This window comes from Oncorhynchus nerka, linkage group LG20, assembly GCF_034236695.1.
Source record: "Oncorhynchus nerka isolate Pitt River linkage group LG20, Oner_Uvic_2.0, whole genome shotgun sequence".
Lineage (NCBI taxonomy): Eukaryota > Metazoa > Chordata > Actinopteri > Salmoniformes > Salmonidae > Oncorhynchus > Oncorhynchus nerka.
This window is the reverse complement of record NC_088415.1, coordinates 12,799,047-12,819,749: the sequence shown is the minus strand read 5'-3', so window position 1 is coordinate 12,819,749 and position 20,703 is coordinate 12,799,047. Positions and strand designations below refer to the sequence as shown.

Below are 20,703 nucleotides of genomic sequence, written 5' to 3'. Positions count from 1 at the left end.
AAGGCAGAGAGGAAGGGGAAGGCAGAGAGGAGGAGGAAGGCAGCGAGGAAGGGGAAGGCAGCGAGGAAGGGGAAGGCAGCGAGGAAGGGGAAGGCAGCGAGGAAGGGGAAGGCAGCGAGGAAGGGGAAGGCAGCGAGGAAGGGGAAGGCAGCGAGGAAGGGGGAAGGCAGCGAGGAAGGGGAAGGCAGCGAGGAAGGGGAAGGCAGAGAGGAAGGGGGAGGCAGAGAGGAAGGGGGAGGCAGAGAGGAAGGGGGAGGCAGAGAGGAAGGGGAAGGCAGAGAGGAAGGGGAAGGCAGAGAGGAAGGAGTTATAAACAAAGAACAAACAGAGCTTTCAACGTCATTAAACAGTCAAAAAGTCTGGTCCCCCCAGAAATTCTAGGCCCCACACTCTTCCACTATTTACATCAACAACATAGCTCAGGCAGTAGGAAGCTCTCACATTCATTTATATGCAGATGATACAGTCTTATATGCAGATGATACAGTAAACTGGTCATCTCTCTATACCCGTCGCAAGACCCACTGGTTGATACTTATTTATAAAACTCTCTTAGGCCTAACTCCCCCCTATCTGAGATATCTACTGCAGCCCTCATCCTCACCATACAACACCCATTCTGCCAGTCACATTCTGTTAAAGGTCCCCAAAGCACCTGGGTTGCTCCTCTTTTCAGTTCGCTGCAGCTAGTGACTAGAACGAGCTGCAACAAACAATCAAACTGGACAGTTTTATCTCAATCTCTTCATTCATAGACAGTGTCCATGATTCACTTACTGACAGTTGTGGCCGCTTTGCGTGATGTATTGTTGTCTCTACCTTCTTGCCCTTTGTGCTGTTGTCTGTGCCCATTAATGTTTGTATCATGTTGTGTTGCTACCATGTTGTAATATGGTGTTGCTACCATGCTAGGTTGTTGTCTTAGCTCTCTCTTTATGTAGTGTTGTCTTTCTTGTCGTGATGTGTGTTTGGTACTATATTTTTAATCCCAACCCCCATCCCCACAGGAGGCCTTTTGCCCTTTGGTAGGCCGTCATTGTAAATAAGAATTTGTTCTTAAGGGCCTAGTTAAATAAAGGTTAAATACAAATGTATAATAATCCCCCCCATGGACATTTATCATCGTTGCAGTTGTAAATATGTATATATTATCATTTTAATTATTGTTTCATTCACTTCTCTTTGACCTGCACTGTTGGAGTTCAAAGTTTTCGAATTTCACTGAACCCTGAAAATACATCTGTGACCAGGGGCGCAACTTTCACTGTGAAAGGGGGGGGGGGGCGTGCACATTCTGACATTGCATTAGTGTTCCCCCAGTTTTATCATTGGAATGTGATACAAAACGAGGCAACGGAGTGCTTTAGGACCGCCTCTCGGCGGGTAGGTAGGCTGATTGGTGTGTTTATCCGATTGGATAAAAAAATAAAACAAGTTATGTCCCTCCCACTTCTAAAACCAAAGTTGCGCCCATGTCTGCGACCCTGTGCATGTGACTAATACAATAATCTATTAAGATACAGACCTTTGCTTGTGTCTGACCTTTCCCTCTTTGGCGGTGGCCTCTGTCCAAATGTATTTATATAGCCCTTTGTACATCAGCAGATATCTCAAAGTGCTGTACAGAAACCCAGCCTAAAACCCCAAACAGCAAGCAATGCAGGTGTAGAAGCACGGTGGCTAGGAAAAACTCCCTAGAAAGGCCTAGACACACCATCCTCTTCCTCAGTTCGCGTTAACTTTCTGTAAACGATAAAAAGTGAAAGTTCAGTGTGACTCAGCAGACATTCTCCCCTTGACTTCTTCCACTTATCTACCAAGCTACAGAATCTGTCCTAACATGCTTTATTAAGCCACAATTCAAGTTACCAAGCAAAGCTATAAGCCAAGCTTCCATCTTTCTTCTCCAACCATGGGAAACGTTCTATTTCAACCTGGTGATTCTACAACGGTTTTTAATTGTTCCACTGTCAAAGCCTTACGCCTTGATCACACCGATTAGCGTCATTATGCAAAACGGTACACAGCATCATCTGTGTGTGCAACAAAAGTTCACCTTCTGCTACCATTTCTGTCAAGCTGTCTAGGCATACAGTTTGATGCATATATTCGATAAATCCAACGTATGCACCACACCGAACGCATTGCAACTGCCTCTGCAACGCAAGGCTGCAAGGCAAACGTAGCGTTTCATTGGAAATTAATGTACTTCTGGTAACCAGTAACCAAAATGCAATGACGCTGTTTGTGTGATCGAGGCCTTACACTAACCTACATACCTTCAGAAGGTCGGTACCAGTTCAGCGGGGAACTCTGTCCAGAAACATCCCTTTCTTTCTCCTCCTGCCTTTGGTTACTGCTCATCACACACTCCCCACCTACATTCACATCTTCCCTTTGAGTTTGGGCAACCTTCCCATCTTTCCTTTCAGCGTGGACAACCTTCCCATCTTTCCTTTCAGTTTGGACAACCTTCCCATCTTTCCTTTCAGTTTGGACAACCTTCCTATCTTTCCTTTCAGTTTGGACAACCTTCCCATCTTTCTTTTCAGCGTGGACAACCTTCCCATCTTTCCTTTCAGCGTGGACAACTTTCCCATCTTTCCTTTCAGTTTGGACAACCTTCCCATCTTTCCTTTCAGTTTGGACAGCCTGCCCATCTTTCCTTTCAGTTTGGACAGCCTGCCCATCTTTCCTTTCAGCTTGGACAGCCTGCCCATCTTTCCTTTCAGCTTGGACAGCCTGCCCATCTTTCCTTTCAGTTTGGACAGCCTGCCCATCTTTCCTTTCAGTTTGGACAGCCTGCCCATCTTTCCTTTCAGCTTGGACAGCCTGCCCATCTTTCCTTTCAGTTTGGACAGCCTGCCCATCTTTCCTTTCAGCTTGGACAGCCTGCCCATCTTTCCTTTCAGCTTGGACAGCCTGTCTATCTTTCCTTTCAGCTTGGGCAGCCTGTCTATCTTTCCTTTCAGCTTGGACAGCCTGTCTATCTTTCCTTTCAGCTTGGACAGCCTGTCTATCTTTCCTTTCAGCTTGGACAGCCTGTCTATCTTTCCTTTCAGCTTGGACAGCCTGTCTATCTTTCCTTTCAGCTTGGACAGCCTGTCTATCTTTCCTTTCAGCTTGGACAGCCTGCCTATCTTTCCTTTCAGCTTGGACAGCCTGCCCATCTTTCCTTTCAGCTTGGACAACCTTCCCATCTTTCCTTTCAGCTTGGACAGCCTGTCTATCTTTCCTTTCAGCTTGGACAGCCTGTCTATCTTTCCTTTCAGCTTGGACAGCCTGTCTATCTTTCCTTTCAGCTTGGACAGCCTGTCTATCTTTCCTTTCAGCTTGGACAGCCTGTCTATCTTTCCTTTCAGCTTGGACAGCCTGTCTATCTTTCCTTTCAGCTTGGACAGCCTGTCTATCTTTCCTTTCAGCTTGGACAGCCTGTCTATCTTTCCTTTCAGCTTGGACAGCCTGTCTATCTTTCCTTTCAGCTTGGACAGCCTGCCCATCTTTCCTTTCAGCTTGGACAACCTTCCCATCTTTCCTTTCAGCTTGGACAGCCTGTCTATCTTTCCTTTCAGCTTGGACAGCCTGTCTATCTTTCCTTTCAGCTTGGACAGCCTGTCTATCTTTCCTTTCAGCTTGGACAGCCTGTCTATCTTTCCTTTCAGCTTGGACAGCCTGTCTATCTTTCCTTTCAGCTTGGACAGCCTGTCTATCTTTCCTTTCAGCTTGGACAGCCTGTCTATCTTTCCTTTCAGCTTGGACAGCCTGTCTATCTTTCCTTTCAGCTTGGACAGCCTGTCTATCTTTCCTTTCAGCTTGGACAACCTTCCCATCTTTCCTTTCAGCTTGGACAGCCTGTCTATCTTTCCTTTCAGCTTGGACAGCCTGCCCATCTTTCCTTTCAGCTTGGACAGCCTGCCCATCTTTCCTTTCAGCTTGGACAGCCTGCCCATCTTTCCTTTCAGCTTGGACAGCCAGCCCATCTTTCTTGGCTTGTGGCTCTTCAGTCTGTTCCCCAACACCTTCCTGGCCTAGTTCTGCTGCTCCTGTCTCCCCCTCCTCGCCGTTCAGGTTCCCATTCTGTCCACTGTTCTCAATGTTGCCATTCCGCGTTTTCTCCTCTTCATCTTTCCTACTCTCTTCTTCCTCCAGGTCTGAAGATCCTTTTTTGGATTTGTAACTCTCTGGCTTCACCTTTCCCATTGCTCTGCTCACCTTGAGTTATGTCTCTCTCCTGGGCCTTCACATTCTATCACACAAGACAACATTTAAAACATTAAGATAACCCGAGCAACCATCTTCTACACTAGTGTGAACCAACAATCATATGGAGCTCTCACCTCTAGCTTATATGGCTTTGCTTTGGTTGGCTTAATGGTCTTGACTACTCCATCGAAAAACTTCACAGTATAGGAAGCTGAAGAGAGAGAAAAACAGACATGGTCAGAATGTTGACCCAATGTACAGGGATTTTTCTGCCATAGAAACCCTTGGGTGGGCCGGACGGGCCGAAATGTAAAGAATGTTTTATTTTTTTACATTTAATTTGTTATTAATTTTCGGGATGGAAAAAATGCTTTCAGCGTGAACTTAAATGACTAAACCCAAATATAAAGTATGTATACAAAATAATGGACCTATATATATTTTTTAAATCTTTGAGAACTTTACAATCACCAAAATAAAAGCTAAACAGTTAGAGGAATTGAACATTCCAAAAAAAATGAATTTAACAGTATTGATTTTTGAAGTTAGAGCAAAAGAACACAGCATTAACTATGGCAAAATGTTCTCTCAAGCTCAGTGTCAAAATGTGTTGAATTGCAGGAAACTCTTCAAAACTGAAAAATATTCTCTCAGCTAGATGGAAATTTGCTTGAAAACTGCAACATTTTCTCTCAGGTCAATGGCAAAATGTGTTGAATTGCAGGAAATTAACTTTAAACCTGCAAAAATATTAATTTTCAAAGTTTGCTGCCTCAATTTGTACGATGGCAATTTGCATATACTCCAGAATGATATGAAGAGTGATCAGATGAATTGCAATTAATTGCAAAGTCCCTCTTTGCCATGCAAATTAACTGAATCCCCAAAAAACATTTCCACTGCATTTCAGCCCTGCCACAAAAGGACCAGCTGACATGTCAGTGATTCTCTCCTTAACACAGGTGTGGGTGTTGACGAGGACAAGGCTGGAGATCACTCTGTCATGCTGATTGACTTCGAATAACAGACTGGAAGCTTCAAAAGTAGGGTGGTGCTTGGAATCATTGTTCTTCCTCTGTCAATCATGGTTACCTGCAAGGAAACACATGCCGTCATCATTGCTTTGCACAAAAATGGCTTCACAGGAATGGATATTGCTGCCAGTAAGATTGTACCTAAATCAACCATTTATCGGATCATCAAGAACTTCAAGAGAGCGGTTCAATTGTTGTGAAGAAGGCTTCAGTGCGCCCAAGAAAGTCCAGCAAGCGCCAGGACCGTCTCCTAAAGTTGATTCAGCTGCGGGATCGGGGCACCACCAGTTAAGAGTACACTTCCCAAGTTCTCTCACGTCACCCCGCTCCTCCGCTCTCTCCACTGGCTTCCAGTTGAAGCTCGCATCCGCTACAAGACCATGGTGCTTGCCTACGGAGCTGTGAGGGGAACGGCACCTCAGTACCTCCAGGCTCTGATCAGGCCCTACACCCAAACAAGGGCACTGCGTTCATCCACCTCTGGCCTGCTCGCCTCCCTACCACTGAGGAAGTACAGTTCCCGCTCAGCCCAGTCAAAACTGTTCGCTGCTCTGGCCCCCCAATGGTGGAACAAACTCCCTCACGACGCCAGGACAGCGGAGTCAATCACCACCTTCCGGAGACACCTGAAACCCCACCTCTTTCAGGAATACCTAGGATAGGATAAAGTAATCCTTCTCACCCCCCTTAAAATATTTAGATGCACTATTGTAAAGTGGCTGTTCCACTGGATGTCTTAAGGTGAACGCACCAATTTGTAAGTCGCTCTGGATAAGAGCGTCTGCTAAATTACTTAAATGTTAAATGTAAATGTAAGAGCTTGCTTGGCAGCAGGCAGGTGTGCGTGCATCTGCACGCACAGTGAGGCAAAGACTTTTGGAGGATGGCCTGGTGTCAAGAAAGGCAGCAAAGAAGCCACTTCTCTCTAGGAAAAACATCAGGGACAGATTGATATTCTGCAAAAGGTACAGAGATTGGACTGCTGAGGACTGGGGTAAAGTCATTTTCTCTGATGAATCCCCTTTCCGATTGTTTGGGACATCCTGAAAAAAGCTTGTCCCGGAGAAGACAAGGTGAGCGCTACCATCAGTCCTGTGTCATGCCAACAGTAAAGTATCCTGAGACCATTCATGTGTGTGATTGCTTCTCAGCCAATGGAGTGGGCTCACTCACAATTTGGGCTAAGAACACAGACATGAATAAAGAATGGTACCAACACATCCTCCGAGAGCAACTTCTCCCAACCATCCAGGAACAGTTTGGTGATGAACAATGCCTTTTCCAGCATGTTGTGGCACCTTGCCATAAAGCAAAAGTGATAATTAAGTGGCTCGGGGAACAAAACATTGATATTTTGGTTCCATGGCCAGGAAACTCCCCAGACCTTAATCCCATTGAGAACTTGTGGTCAATCCTCAAGAGGTGGGTGGACAAACAAAAACCCACAAATTCTGACAAACTCCAAGCATTGATTATGCAAGAATGGGCTGCCATCATTCAGGATGTGGCCCAGAAGTTAATTGACAGCATGACAGGGCGGGTTGCAGAGGTCTTGAAAAAGAAGGGTCAACACTGCAAATATTGACTCTTTGCATCAACTTCATGTAATTGTCAATAAAAGCCTTTGACACTTATGAAATGCTTGTAATTATACTTCAGTATTCCATAGTAATAACTGACAAAAATATCTAAAGACACTGAAGCGGCAAACTTTGTGAAAATTAATATTTGTGTCATTCTCAACTTTTGGCCACGACAGTATATGCGAGCTGTTGGCTAGAGCGCACGTACCAAGACCAGAGCAAACACATTTGCTATTTAACGCAACAGTTTGTGACAAAACTATCGGTCAGGTTTAAAATGCAATGGAAACACATTTCAGTTTGTTTTATTTTATTCGGCACCTGAAAATGGAAGCGTAAAAGGTACATTGTGTGCACTACGTCAACAAACACTGATTTGTTTTTTATCCACAGCGAATCCATATGTATATTCACATGAAAATCTGTAGGCAATTGGATGGAAACCTAGCTAGTGGCAGTGATAGAAGTCGGACAAAAGTGACTCGATCTTGTTTACATTCCCAGAAGCGCTAACACAGTTTCTGATTTATTTAAATTAAACCGCGCACTAACAGTGAACTTACATTAAACCTATAGACATATTAAAACCGGTGCTATCAAAAACATGACATCTGAATCCAGTTGGCCCGCGGATGAAACGTGCGTGCGACGTCAGAATGCCTGCACAAGTATTCCTTGACAAATAACACTTTTCCTCAAAAACTTCAAAAAACCTTATCTAACAGATGCACGTGTTCTAATCTGTTAACGTAATTGTGTTAAAACAGTGAAAACCATAACTTAACACTGTAAAAAGAAAAGTTCGCTTCCGCGTTCTACTCATAGCAACTTCCGCCGATATCGAATGAATGATTGTTTACAATTTATGACGGAATGTCGATACAGACGTTTCATAGTGGTTTCCTTTCCCGGGGCCCCCGTAACCACAGTCTGAGAACACATAACTTTAACTTCACTTATGCAGCAAATCAAATAAATACAATTAGATACTATACTTCACTTGAGTTTCCAAACTTTTCCCTAAACAAATTATTTTGCTGTAGCTAGCGAATATTAGCTAACGTTACCAAGACGAGACGGACATCATCCCGCACGCTTGCAGGCAAGTTTCATATCCACAGAAGCGTCACATCATTACCGCCACCAAAACCTTTTACATTTTAGTTTTACATGTAAATTATACAGCTACATTTAAATACAGTGTATGTTCTTTACAAAGAAGCTAGATAGACGTTTACCTTGCGCTCCGCAGTTGTTTCACACTGCGTTGCAAATCCTTCGAGCAACGTGCTTCTCGGGCCTCTATGGACAACGTATGTTGTCTGGCAGAGCAAGGTCACTGTTACGAAGCAGATAACTAATGCGTTTGCACTATTTTATTTATTTATTTTTTATTTCACCTTTATCTAACCAGGTAGGCAAGTTGAGAACAAGTTCTCATTTACAATTTGTAAAGTCGCTCTGGATAAGAGCGTCTGCTAAATGACTTAAATGTAAATGTACAATTGCGACCTGGCCAAGATAAAGCAAAGCAGTTCGACACATACAACGACACATACAACGACACAGAGTTACACATGGAGTAAAACAAACATACAGTCAATAATACAGTATAAACAAGTCTATATACCATGTGAGCAAATGAGGTGAGATAAGGGAGGTAAAGGCAAAAAAAGGCCATGGTGGCAAAGTAAATACAATATAGCAAGTAAAACACTGGAATGGTAGATTTGCATTGGAAAAATGTGCAAAGTAGAAATAAAACTGCCTCCTAGCTCAAGAACAAGAAGTGTACATAAAATGTTCGATTTCTTTCTATTATGATATGTAACTTTTTGGAGAGAATTTAGATTTTTTTTCTGTTTTCTAATCGTTTCTCGCATTATTTTTTGTCTTGGAGAGAGAGAATATAGGCAGCACAGTGATGATGATCCATGTGCTTTTTTAGTTTGTATTTTTCAATTATATTCTGTATCATTTTGATTCCCCTATGTGTTAAACTATCCCAGTGTACAGGCTTTGTGATGAACCTACACTATATGTTGGACTTTGAGAAGATTAGGACTTAAGTCCTCTTTTGTATGAAATTCAGTAGTCATCATTTGAGGAACTTGTGTTTTGCATTGTGCATGTAACCATGTGGGTCTATACGTAAACAAATGCTATAAAACATCTGTCCACCAGAGAGCAGTATTGCTGTAATTTAGGAGAACAGATCTCCTTGCTACTGCTACCAACTCCGTACATACATAATGTAGATGTTATGTCCAGCCACTTCTCGTTATAGTTTATTAAAGGTCCAATGCAAACGTTACCTCAATATCAAATCATTTCTAGGTAACAAGTAAGTTCCTTCCTGTGATTTTTTAAAATTTCAATGGTAAAAAAAATAAAAATAATAAAGCTTCTTAGCAAAGGGCAATTTCTCTAGCAAGAATTTTTTTAAAAAACTGTAGGAGTGGGGAGGGGAAAGCTGTTATTGGCAGAGAGGTTCGGAACGTTCCTTCTTATTGGTCTATTAACTAATTTACCACATGGTGATGTCATCGTGGAAGGCCAAAACTCCTTCCCACCAAAACAGGCTGTAATTTCAGGTGGTCTTTTCAAACAGCTTTTATACTAAAAGTGCATTATCATAATTTTCACAATTTCACAGTTATTCCAACATCATATTGTGGAAATATATACACTGCTCAAAAAAATAAAGGGAACACTAAAATAACACATCCTAGATCTGAATGAATGAACTATTCTTATTAAATACTTTTTTCTTTACATAGTTGAATGTGCTGACAACAAAATCACACAAAAATTATCAATGGAAATCAAATTTATCAACCCATAGAGGTCTGGATTTGGAGTCACACTCAAAATTAAAGTGGAAAACCACACTACAGGCTGATCTAACTTTAATGTAATGTCCTTAAAACAAGTCAAAATGAGGCTCAGTAGTGTGTGTGGCCTCCACGTGCCTATATGACCTCCCTACAACCCCTGGGCATGCTCCTGATGAGGTGGCGGATGGTCTCCTGAGGGATCTCCTCCCAGACCTGGACTAAAGCATCCGCCAACTCCTGGACAGTCTGTGGTGCAACATGGTGTTGGTTGATGGAGCGAGACATGATGTCCCAGATGTGCTCAATTGGATTCAGGTCTGGGGAACGGGCGTGCCAGTCCATAGCATCAATGGCTTCCTCTTGCAGGAACTGCTGACACACTCCAGCCACATGAGGTCTAGCATTGTCTTGCATTAGGAGGAACCCAGGGCCAACCGCACCAGCATATGGTCTCACAAGGGGTCTGAGGATCTCATCTCGGTACCTAATGGCAGTCAGGCTACCTCTGGCGAGCACATGGAGGGCTGTGCGGCCCCCCAAAGAAATGCCACCCCACATGTTGCAGGCAGCAGAACGTTCTCCATGGCGTCTCCAGACTCTGTCACGTCTGTCACGTGCTCAGTGTGAACCTGCTTTCATCTGTGAAGAGCACAGGGCGCCAGTGGCGAATTTGCCAATCTTGGTGTTCTCTGGCAAATGCCAAACGTCCTGCACGGTGTTGGGCTGTAAGCACAACCCCCAACTGTGGACGTCGGGCCCTCATACCACCCTCATGGAGTCTGTTTCTGACCGTTTGAGCAGACACATGCACATTTGTGGCCTGCTGGAGGTCATTTTGCAGGGCTCTGGCAGTGCTCCTTGCACAAAGGCGGAGGTAGTGGTCCTGCTGCTGGGTTGTTGCCCTCCTACGGCCTCCTCCACGTCACCTGATGTACTGGCCTGTCTCCTGGTAGCGCCTCCATGCTCTGGACACAACGCTGACAGACACAGCAAACCTTCTTGCCACAGCTCGCATCCTGGATGAGCTGCACTACCTGAGCCACTTGTGTGGGTTGTAGACTCCATCTCATGCTACCACTAGAGTGAAAGCACCGCCAGCATTCAAAAGTGACCAAAACATCAGCCAGGAAGCATAGGAACTGAGAAGTGGTCTGTGGTCACCACCTGCAGAACCGCTCCTTTATTGGGGGTGTCTTGCTAATTGCCTATAATTTCCACCTGTTATCTATTCCATTTGCACAAGAGCATGTGCAATTTATTGTCAATCAGTGTTGCTTCCTAAGTGGACAGTTTGATTTCACATAAGTGTGATTGACTTGGAGTTACATTGTGTTGTTTATGTGTTCCCTTTATTTTTTTGAGCAGAGTATATATATATATAACACAGCAACATCAAGTTTTTGACTGCACTGGGCCTTTAAGGGCAACTTCAGCAATGTGCTTTTGTATTTTCCTCGATAATGATCAGTCACTGTGCTAGATAATTGCCAGGTCGCAATTGTAAATGAGAACTTGTTCTCAACTTGCCTACCTGGTTAAATAAAGGTGAAATAAATCAAATATAGAAACATCTCCATGTAGGCCTAGTCTATGGTGTACCGCTAACATGGCGAAAATAAGGGAAACACCAACAGAGCGTCTTAATAGGCCCGTTGGACCACCACAAACCGCCAGAACACCTTCAATACGCCTTGGAATAATAATACTGCTACAAGTGTCTGGATGAATCCTGATGAAGACAGCTTGTCTGTGGAATCGCTGGTTAATTAGGTTATTCAATTATTGCATCCGAGCTCCTAGAGTGCGCTGCTCTCCTTACATTTTTCAAGTGTTCTACTCCGCTAGCCAGCACCTCGCCTAAATAGGTGTGCGGTTTTTCCCCGCCTCTAGATTGGAATGCTACAAGTGTCTGGAATGCTGCAAATGTCTGGATAGTGCTACAAGTGTCTTATTCCATATTTTTGTGTTTTGTAGATGGATTAACACTCTCAGGCATCACTGCAGAATCTCCCATGAGTGTTCAATTGGGTTAAGATCTGGTGAATGAGACAGCCATGGCATATGGTTTTAACACCATTTTCATGCTCATCAAACCCATTTAGTGACCACTTGTGCCCTGTGGATGGGAGCATTGTCATCCTGGAAGAGACCACGCCCATCAGCATAGAAATGGTTCACCACAGGTTGAAGGTCATCACTTTGAATGGCTGTGTATTTATTGGTGTTTACCTTGCCCTCTAAGGGGCTGAGTGGACCTAAACCATGGCAGGAAAATGCACCCCACACCAGAACCCTCATTTACTCAAATGTTTCCTGTATTTTGGCAGTTTCTTGTATTTTGTGCATTTTGCAGACTTATTTAGTGCAGGTCTGCTTATTCTCCTCGACTTGGCCTGATGCTTACAGCTGTCCAGGAAGATACCAGAGCTTTGCTTTAACACAGAGTTACCACGGCTCTGTTGGGATTGTGGTAACATATGCTGCTTATTCTCCTCGACTTGGCCTGATGCTTACAGCTGTCCAGGAAGATACCAGAGCTTTGCTTTAACACAGAGTTACCACGGCTCTGTTGGGATTGTGGTAACATATGCTGCTTATTCTCCTCGACTTGGCCTGATGCTTACAGCTGTCCAGGAAGATACCAGAGCTTTGCTTTAACACAGAGTTACCACGGCTCTGTTGGGATTGTGGTAACATATGCTGCTTATTCTCCTCGACTTGGCCTGATGCTTACAGCTGTCCAGGAAGATACCAGAGCTTTGCTTTAACACAGAGTTACCACGGCTCTGTTGGGATTGTGGTAACATATGCTGCTTATTCTCCTCGACTTGGCCTGATGCTTACAGCTGTCCAGGAAGATACCAGAGCTTTGCTTTAACACAGAGTTACCACGGCTCTGTTGGGATTGTGGTAACATATGCTGTTTATTTGTCAAATACGTTCAGCTGTGACAGTGTTGGGATGTGTTGGGTGCTGTGAAAGACATCATTCTATCATAACATATGGACCTAATGGTATCCTCGGCCCCCGCAACCAAAATTGTGTAAGCACTGGCCTCTAGCCATCTACTCCATGTTTCTGTTGGTCCTCTGGCCATCTACTCCATGTTTCTGTTGGTCCTCTGGCCATCTACTCCATGTTTCTGTTGGGCCTCTGACCATCTACTCCATGTTTCTGTTGGTCCTCTGGCCATCTACTCCATGTTTCTGTTGGTCCTCTGGCCATCTACTCCATGTTTCTGTTGGTCCTCTGGCCATCTACTCCATGTTTCTGTTGGTCCTCTGGCCATCTACTCCCTGTTTCTGTTGGTCCTCTGGCCATCTACTCCATGTTTCTGTTGGGCCTCTGGCCATCTACTCCATGTTTCTGTTGGTCCTCTGGCCATCTACTCCATGTTTCTGTTGGTCCTCTGGCCATCTACTCCATGTTTCTGTTGGTCCTCTGGCCATCTACTCCATGTTTCTGTTGGGCCTCTGACCATCTACTCCATGTTTCTGTTGGGCCTCTGACCATCTACTCCATGTTTCTGTTGGTCCTCTGGCCATCTACTCCATGTTTCTGTTGGGCCTCTGACCATCTACTCCATGTTTCTGTTGGTCCTCTGGCCATCTACTCCATGTTTCTGTTGGTCCTCTGGCCATCTACTCCATGTTTCTGTTGGTCCTCTGGCCATCTACTCCATGTTTCTGTTGGTCCTCTGGCCATCTACTCCATGTTTCTGTTGGGCCTCTGGCCATCTACTCCATGTTTCTGTTGGTCCTCTGGCCATCTACTCCATGTTTCTGTTGGTCCTCTGGCCATCTACTCCATGTTTCTGTTGGGCCTCTGGCCATCTACTCCATGTTTCTGTTGGTCCTCTGGCCATCTACTCCATGTTTCTGTTGGTCCTCTGGCCATCTACTCCATGTTTCTGTTGGTCCTCTGGCCATCTACTCCATGTTTCTGTTGGTAACCAGAGACTAAAACCCTGACATGCATATTGATGTCAATGGGAGACTTGCACAAGTTCGACTCATCCCTTGTTAACTAATCTTTTCAAGATACACCGAACACAAATATAAACGCAACATGCAAATGTCAAAGATTTTACCTACTTACAATTCATATAAGGAAATTAGTCAATTGTAATAAATTCTTTAGGCCCAAATGTATGGATTTCACATGATGTGGGAATACTGATATGAATATGTTGGTCACAGATACCTTTAAAAAAAAGGAGGAGCATGGATCAGAAAAGCAGTCGGTATTTGGTGTGCAGCGTGACACACCTCCTTCACATAGAGTTGATCAGACTGTTGCCTGTGGAATGTTGTTCCACTGCTTTCCGATGGCTGTGTGAAGTTACTTGGGGCCCTGTGTTCACAACGTTGACATCCGCAAACCGCTCGCCCACACGACGCCATCTGCCCCGGTAGAGTTGAAACTGGGATTCATCTGGCAACCGCTCTGATGGACATTCCTGCAATCAGCATGCCATATGCATGCTCCCTGAACTTGAGACATCTGTGGCATTGTGTTGTGTGACAAAACGGCACATTTTAGAATGGCCTTTTATTGTCCCCAGCACAAGGATCATGTTTTTAAATCAGCTTCTTGATATGCCACACCAGTCAGGCAGATGGAATATCTTGGCAAAGGAGACATGTACACTAACAGGGAGGTACACAAATTTGTGTTCAATTTGAGAGAAATAATAATATTGTGCGTACGTCATTTCTGGGATCTTATATTTCAGCTCATGAAACCAACACTTTACATGTTATGTTTATTTTTGTTCAGTATAAAACAAGTGATGACAAATTTTGTTTACAAACTTTATTTTTTCAATTATTTATGAAATAAATCCATCCACACAATCACCGTTGCTGTTTTTCTTGTTTTCGAACACTCACACACACACACCAACATACCCAAAAGACCTGCAAGCATATTTACAACGAGTCAATAGCACCCATCATGTGAGGGCCAGGGAAGAGGAAGCACAATGGACGGGGACACACACATGTAACTGTCATCAAACACAGTCTAAACATGACACACTTCAGTTTATCATCTCAACAAACATTATCAACACTCATTCCAGTTAGGAAAAAAAATAAGAGTCAAAAATTATTTATCAAATCAAGAAATTACACCGCTGACTCGCATCGTAATCATTGATCTCAAACTAAGAGAATAATGACATTACTGAAGAATGGAACTCTTTTTCACAATATTGTGGAATCGTGTTATTATAACCGTCATTGTTTTGAACATTCAGTGACCAAAGACCATGCTACTATTCATATATAACACTGTGTATATATATATATATATATGAATCATCAGCCACTGAAGAACACAGGATGGAGAAGAGTTAAACCAGAGCTTCAGGAGTTCAGTGTCTTAAGAGTTACAGGTCCACAGCTGTTTTATTAAAGGTCTGTGTATAGATTCTAGAAGAACACTCACATTGTGATACAATTACAAGAACTTTAGCAATAGACCAGTGACTGCTGGCCCCTGAATTCTCCCTCCTCGTTCTGCAGGCTCAGTATATATCTCTCATGCACTCCCAGAACTACGGGCCCTGCATAGCCATCCTCCACCCCACCTCAGAGCTGCCCCTGCTGGCTAGAGGTGAGGAGAAAGCTGGGTAGTGTCCTCTGATGTGGCTATGGAGTACCCAACTCTGGTGGCTTGGGTTTTCGTAAGACGAACAGTAAAGCATTAATGCAGGAAACGAAGGAGCGGCCTCTGTAAATGCTGTGAGTGCAGAAAAGGGGTTAACAACCATATAACCTCTAGATGCAATTTTCTGGCTAAACACACCCTCTAATTTAGGGGCTCCAGCTTCCAGTAACTACGGAGTATATGCTATATGAACAGACTCCTACCACACAAACACACACATTTACAGTTGACACACGCATAGTCGGCAAACACACACACACACTGATGTGCAAGTACTTACGTACACGTGCGTATACATACACACAAGCCTCGCAGCACAGACCCCATCACTAAGATGAGGTAGACACAGAGAAAACATGTGGGGCATTAAAACCTAAACCCTGACCACACTGCTAAATATAACGGAAACCGCATGGCCCTTAAGACAGCTGAAATATGGATTTTAAACCCTCTTCTCCTTATGTGGCATACGATTTTGAGGAATAGGAAAGTCCTTGTTAGGCAATATTGTCTAAAAATACTAAATCGACTTGTTTTTTGTCCTCCCAGTATATGGCACTAAACTAATGTACCCCCAGACCCTAAAACCACTGCCAGATTGCCTCTCCCTTTGGCTTGCATTGTAAATCCACCACTGTCTGCGTGGCTAAGGCTTTTAGGTCCAGGCAGCAGCGCTCTCATTTTCTCCTGCATCCTTTTCCCCTGACCTGCTAATAGCTAAAATTAGCATTTTTACAAGCTCCATCAAAGGTATAATTGTGTTCCACTGAAGGGAGGATAAAATTATTTTTGGCCCTCTCCAAAAATAAGCGAAATGTAATTGTCTGGAGTAAAACAGCAGAAAGTGCTCCACAGATTTTCCCTAGCCCCCCCCAACTCCACCGCTGAGGAGAATAGAAATGTGTTTTCCTCATTTTAATCCGAGACTTTGTCTCTCACATATGTACACACATCTCTGCCTAACTGATGGGTAACCATTTTTATTTTAAGAGAAACTGTTTAGAAATAAATATCTATATTTGTTGTTGCCCAGAGGGGGAATCTGTCTCTGTGGCCAGTGGAGAAGTCTAAACCTTACTATCAACTCATCCTGCAGCTCTGGCAACACAGACAGAATTCATATTCAAATTAGTCAAAAAAGCAAATGAAATGCGAAGGAAATCGTTGCTTGCAGACACACCATTACATAATAAAGGAAAAGAGAAGGGAATAATACAGATTCTGTCTGTCGTGGGTTCTGTCTAAACGTGATGAGACATCATCATCATTCACTACCATGGCAGTCAGATACATATGTGGCACTCGAAGCAGGAACTAATTCCCCCCACAATAAAAACAACATCATATTTACACATTTGTCTCTGGACTTTTCCCTGCACACATGCTTCTTGTGCATAATAGTCTCGTATTGCGATTGCTCTTCTTCACATGCTGAATCTCACGCCAGCACGGTCCAGTGTTTGGAGCAGAAACAGTAGCACAGGAGGCTGTTGAGGGGAGGACGGCTCATAATAAATGGCTGGAACGGAGCAAATGGTAAGGCATGAAAGACCTGGAAACCGTGTGTTTGATACCATTCCACTGATTCTGCTCCAGTCATTAACACGAGCCCAAGAACACCGTGTAATGTATGTCCTGCTTTCCAACGGATAAACAGACTCCCACTACCATCACATGTGAGCTTGTCCCAAAGTCTCAAACAATAAGGGAAGATGATTCGGAGCACGAAAAACCATCTAGATACCCGGTCACTGTCTGTGTAGTCCACTGTCTGTGCAGTCCACTGTCTGTGTAGTCCACTGTCTGTGCAGTCCACTGTCTGTGCAGTCCACTGTCTGTGCAGTCCACTGTCTGTGGTCCTCCGGCTGTGGTGTTCGTGAACCAGAGGGAATCTAGGGTTGAGATGTGATATGGTTGATGAGAAGTGTGAAGGAACAGAGGGCTTGTTGTGAATAAGGTGGTAGACAGTTGTAGAGTTGTATGATAGAAAGACAGAGCAGCTATAGTTGAGGGCTGATGAACAAGTGCAGCTCTCCAGGGCATGGTGATGGATAAAGAGATGACCCCCTCGGAGGAGGCCCTTGATAAAGAGGGATAGAGTTGGCTCCCTCAGAGGAGGCCCTTGATAAAGAGGGATAGAGTTGGCTCCCTCAGAGGAGGCCCTTGATAAAGAGGGATAGAGTTGGCTCCCTCAGAGGAGGCCCTTGATAAAGAGGGATAGAGTTGGCTCCCTCAGAGGAGGCCCTTGATAAAGAGGGATAGAGTTGGCTCCCTCAGAGGAGGCCCTTGATAAAGAGGGATAGAGTTGGCTCCCTCAGAGGAGGCCCTTGATAAAGAGGGATAGAGTTGGCTCCCTCAGAGGAGGCCCTTGATAAAGAGGGATAGAGTTGGCTCCCTCAGAGGAGGCCCTTGATGAAGAGGGATAGAGTTGGCTCCCTCAGAGGAGGCCCTTGATGAAGCTGGTGTCCAGGTGAACAATGAGCATGCGTAAGAAGGACATCTCCTTCCTCGTGTTCTCAAAGATTACGCGTGGGTCATCTGACTGGCAGCGGAGACAGTTGGGAGCCATTACCATGGCCAGGTTATTCACGTCCATCTTGGTCTTACTCACATTGACGGGCTGAGCAAACACCTGCAGGAGAGGGATGAGTGGATGAGTTTAGGGTGAGAGTCAAGGTCAGAAACATTTATGTGGTGTTTGTTGTGTTTATACTAATACATCTAGTTATTATGTAGGTGTAACTTCAAAACATACAGTGACAGATTAAACATTTATAGAGGGACCACATTGGAAACAAGTGAATTTCACTTAAACACGTTATCCCCTGGGTTATAGTCAGTGCATGTTTTTCCCCCAATAATTCAATCAATCAAGAGAGGAGAGAAAGAAAAAGAGGGTAGACGAGCGAGAGAGACACCTATAGATGGGTTAGCAGACAATGTCCCGAAAACGATATGCGCGCCGGCAGAAGTCTGAGTTGCTGTAGCTAGCAACAATGACAAGTGGGGAATCGCAGGTAGCTCGTTTCAGCTCGTTGTATCTTGTTATTGACATCATGTCTTGTTTTGAGGTCTTTTGACTCTTGCCACGTCAATGCTAATATGGCAACAAAAAAAATAGCTAGCTAGCTAACCAACAACTGTAACGATGTATTTGAGAGACAAGTGCTCATTGTGTAAATGTATGTTTTCAATAAAGATTCAGAGAGAAAATATACACAGAGTGTATAAAACATTAGGGACATGCTCTTTCCATGACAGATTGATGCGGTGAATCCAGGTGACAGCTAAGATCCCTTATTGATGTCACCAGTTAAATCCACTTCAATCAGTGTAGATAAAGGGGGGAGACATGTTAAAGGATTTTAAAGCCTTGAGACAGTTGAGGCATGGATTGTGTATGTGTGAATGGGCAAGACACAACATTTAAGTGCCTTTGAACGGGTTATGGTAGTAGGTGCCAGGCGCACTGTGCGTCAAGAACTGCAACGCTGCTGGGTTTTTCACACTCAACAATTTCCCGTGTTTATCAAGAAGCATTGTGGGAAGCATTGGATTCAACATTGGCCAGCTTCCCTGTGGAACGCTTTAGACACCTTGTAGAGTCCATTCCCTGGCGAACTGAGGCTGTTCTGAAAGCAAAAGGGGAGGCAACGCAATATTAGGAAGGTATTCATAATGTTTTGTACACTCGGTGTAGTTTACATGTTGTCAACAAGCCTTTGATTCTAAGCTAACCCTCGCCTGTTTGGCTCCACGGTTGCGCAAGTATGGGTTTGTTGCTAAACAACCAAGCCGTCCATATGTCTGAGTGTTACCTGTAAGAAGTGTATAAAGTAGCAGAGCACCAGTCTGCTGAGTTCAGGCAGAGACTGTACCACTCTGATAGCTGCTTCAGGATCCTCATAGTTACTGATGCACTGCTGATAGAAGCTCTGAGGGATGACTGGCTCCTCCAGCTCCCTGTACCACAGCTTCAGCAGAGACGCTAGGGGAGAGAGATGTTCTTATGTTTAAAATAGATTTATTTTTCTGTACATTTGAGAACAATCTTTACTTCATTTTACCAGAGCTAAAAAGATAAAAAACCAAGCCCCCCCCCTTTCCACTGTACACAGAACCCCTCTGACGCCCACACCTCTGCTGTCCCCCAGGCATGATGGAGTGCAGACTGCTCTGTATACAGAACCCCTCTGACGCCCACACCTCCCCCAGGCATGATGGAGTGCAGACTGCCCTGTATACAGAACCCCTCTGATCCCCACACCTCCCCCAGGCATGATGGAGTGCAGACTGCTCTGTATACAGAACCCCTCTGACGCCCACACCTCTGCTGTCCCCCAGGCATGATGGAGTGCAGACTGCTCTGTATACAGAACCCCTCTGACCCCCACACCTCCCCCAGGCATGATGGAGTGCAGACTGCTCTGTATACAGAACCCCTCTGACGCCCACACCTCTGCTGTCCCCCAGGCATGATGGAGTGCAGACTGCTCTGTATACAGAACCCTCTGACCCCCACACCTCCCCAGGCATGATGGAGTGCAGACTGCTCTGTATACAGAACCCCTCTGATGCCCACACCTCCCCCAGGCATGATGGAGTGCAGACTGCTCTGTATACAGAACCCCTCTGACCCCCACACCTCCCCCAGGCATGATGGAGTGCAGACTGCTCTGTATACAGAACCCCTCTGACGCCCACACCTCCCCCAGGCATGATGGAGTGCAGACTGCTCTGTATACAGCCTTGACAATATTTTCAAAGAAAAGGTTAGTTTCTCCATTCAAAACAGGCAGCCAAGAGAAGGAATTTAGTGTTTTTGTTTTTATTGTTGAATGAGAGGGATTTATTTCTTACCCGGGACGTTGGGGTCCCCAAGGTTTTCTGGAATATTCCACTGATCCACCTGCAGCTTCAGCGCATTCACCTCGTCAATATCTCCAGGCACCCTGAGGGAAGAGACACACAGCAGATAGGTTTAACAGCTGCTACAGACGAGGAAGTGATAGGAGATAAAGCGATGTCAACGGAGGACTAGAAGCTGATATACAGTATTATGACAGCGTTGATATTGATTGTTGTAGTGTGATAATGCTCCACTAGGTGGTGCAGCAGGTCTTTTAAAAGGACATTTCACCACTAGCCAGTATTTTGGGATGTTTTTCCAGTCTCCCTACATAATTATGAGTGATGAGAGGGTGTTTCAGACATAATTATGCACTATAGCTGTATTTTTGAATTTACTCGCCGGGAGAGTTCAACCACTGATGTCATTGGTTGATTGAGTCAGCTGTCTGATCCCAAAAATGTGGAGTCAAGTTTTGTAGCAATTATTGTGGTCTTTGTGTTTCTCCAATTGCACGATCACGC

The 20,703-nt window shown here is 44.5% G+C and overlaps 1 protein-coding gene and 1 long non-coding RNA gene across 3 annotated transcripts in view; both read right to left on the bottom strand.

Annotated features, from left to right (window-relative positions):
• Positions 1-3,828: 3,828 nt before the first annotated feature.
• On the bottom strand, positions 3,829-8,207 carry LOC115101955 (uncharacterized). Its single transcript, XR_010460126.1, has 3 exons — positions 8,059-8,207; positions 4,338-5,295; positions 3,829-4,246 (listed from the first exon to the last, which is right to left on the bottom strand). It is a non-coding gene; the product is annotated as an uncharacterized LOC115101955 (long non-coding RNA).
• A 7,995-nt stretch (positions 8,208-16,202) lies between these two features.
• Positions 16,203-20,703, bottom strand: part of LOC115101954 (rho GTPase-activating protein 39-like) — a 191,988-nt gene continuing 187,487 nt past the window's right edge. For both annotated transcript variants that reach the window (XM_065005242.1, XM_065005244.1), the window contains 3 exons: positions 20,191-20,282; positions 19,149-19,318; positions 16,203-17,962 (listed from right to left, as the gene is read on the bottom strand). In XM_065005242.1, coding sequence (XP_064861314.1) covers positions 17,768-17,962; positions 19,149-19,318; positions 20,191-20,282 — 457 coding nt within the window. In that variant the 3' untranslated portion in view covers positions 16,203-17,767. The remainder of the gene's footprint in view (positions 17,963-19,148; positions 19,319-20,190; positions 20,283-20,703) is intronic.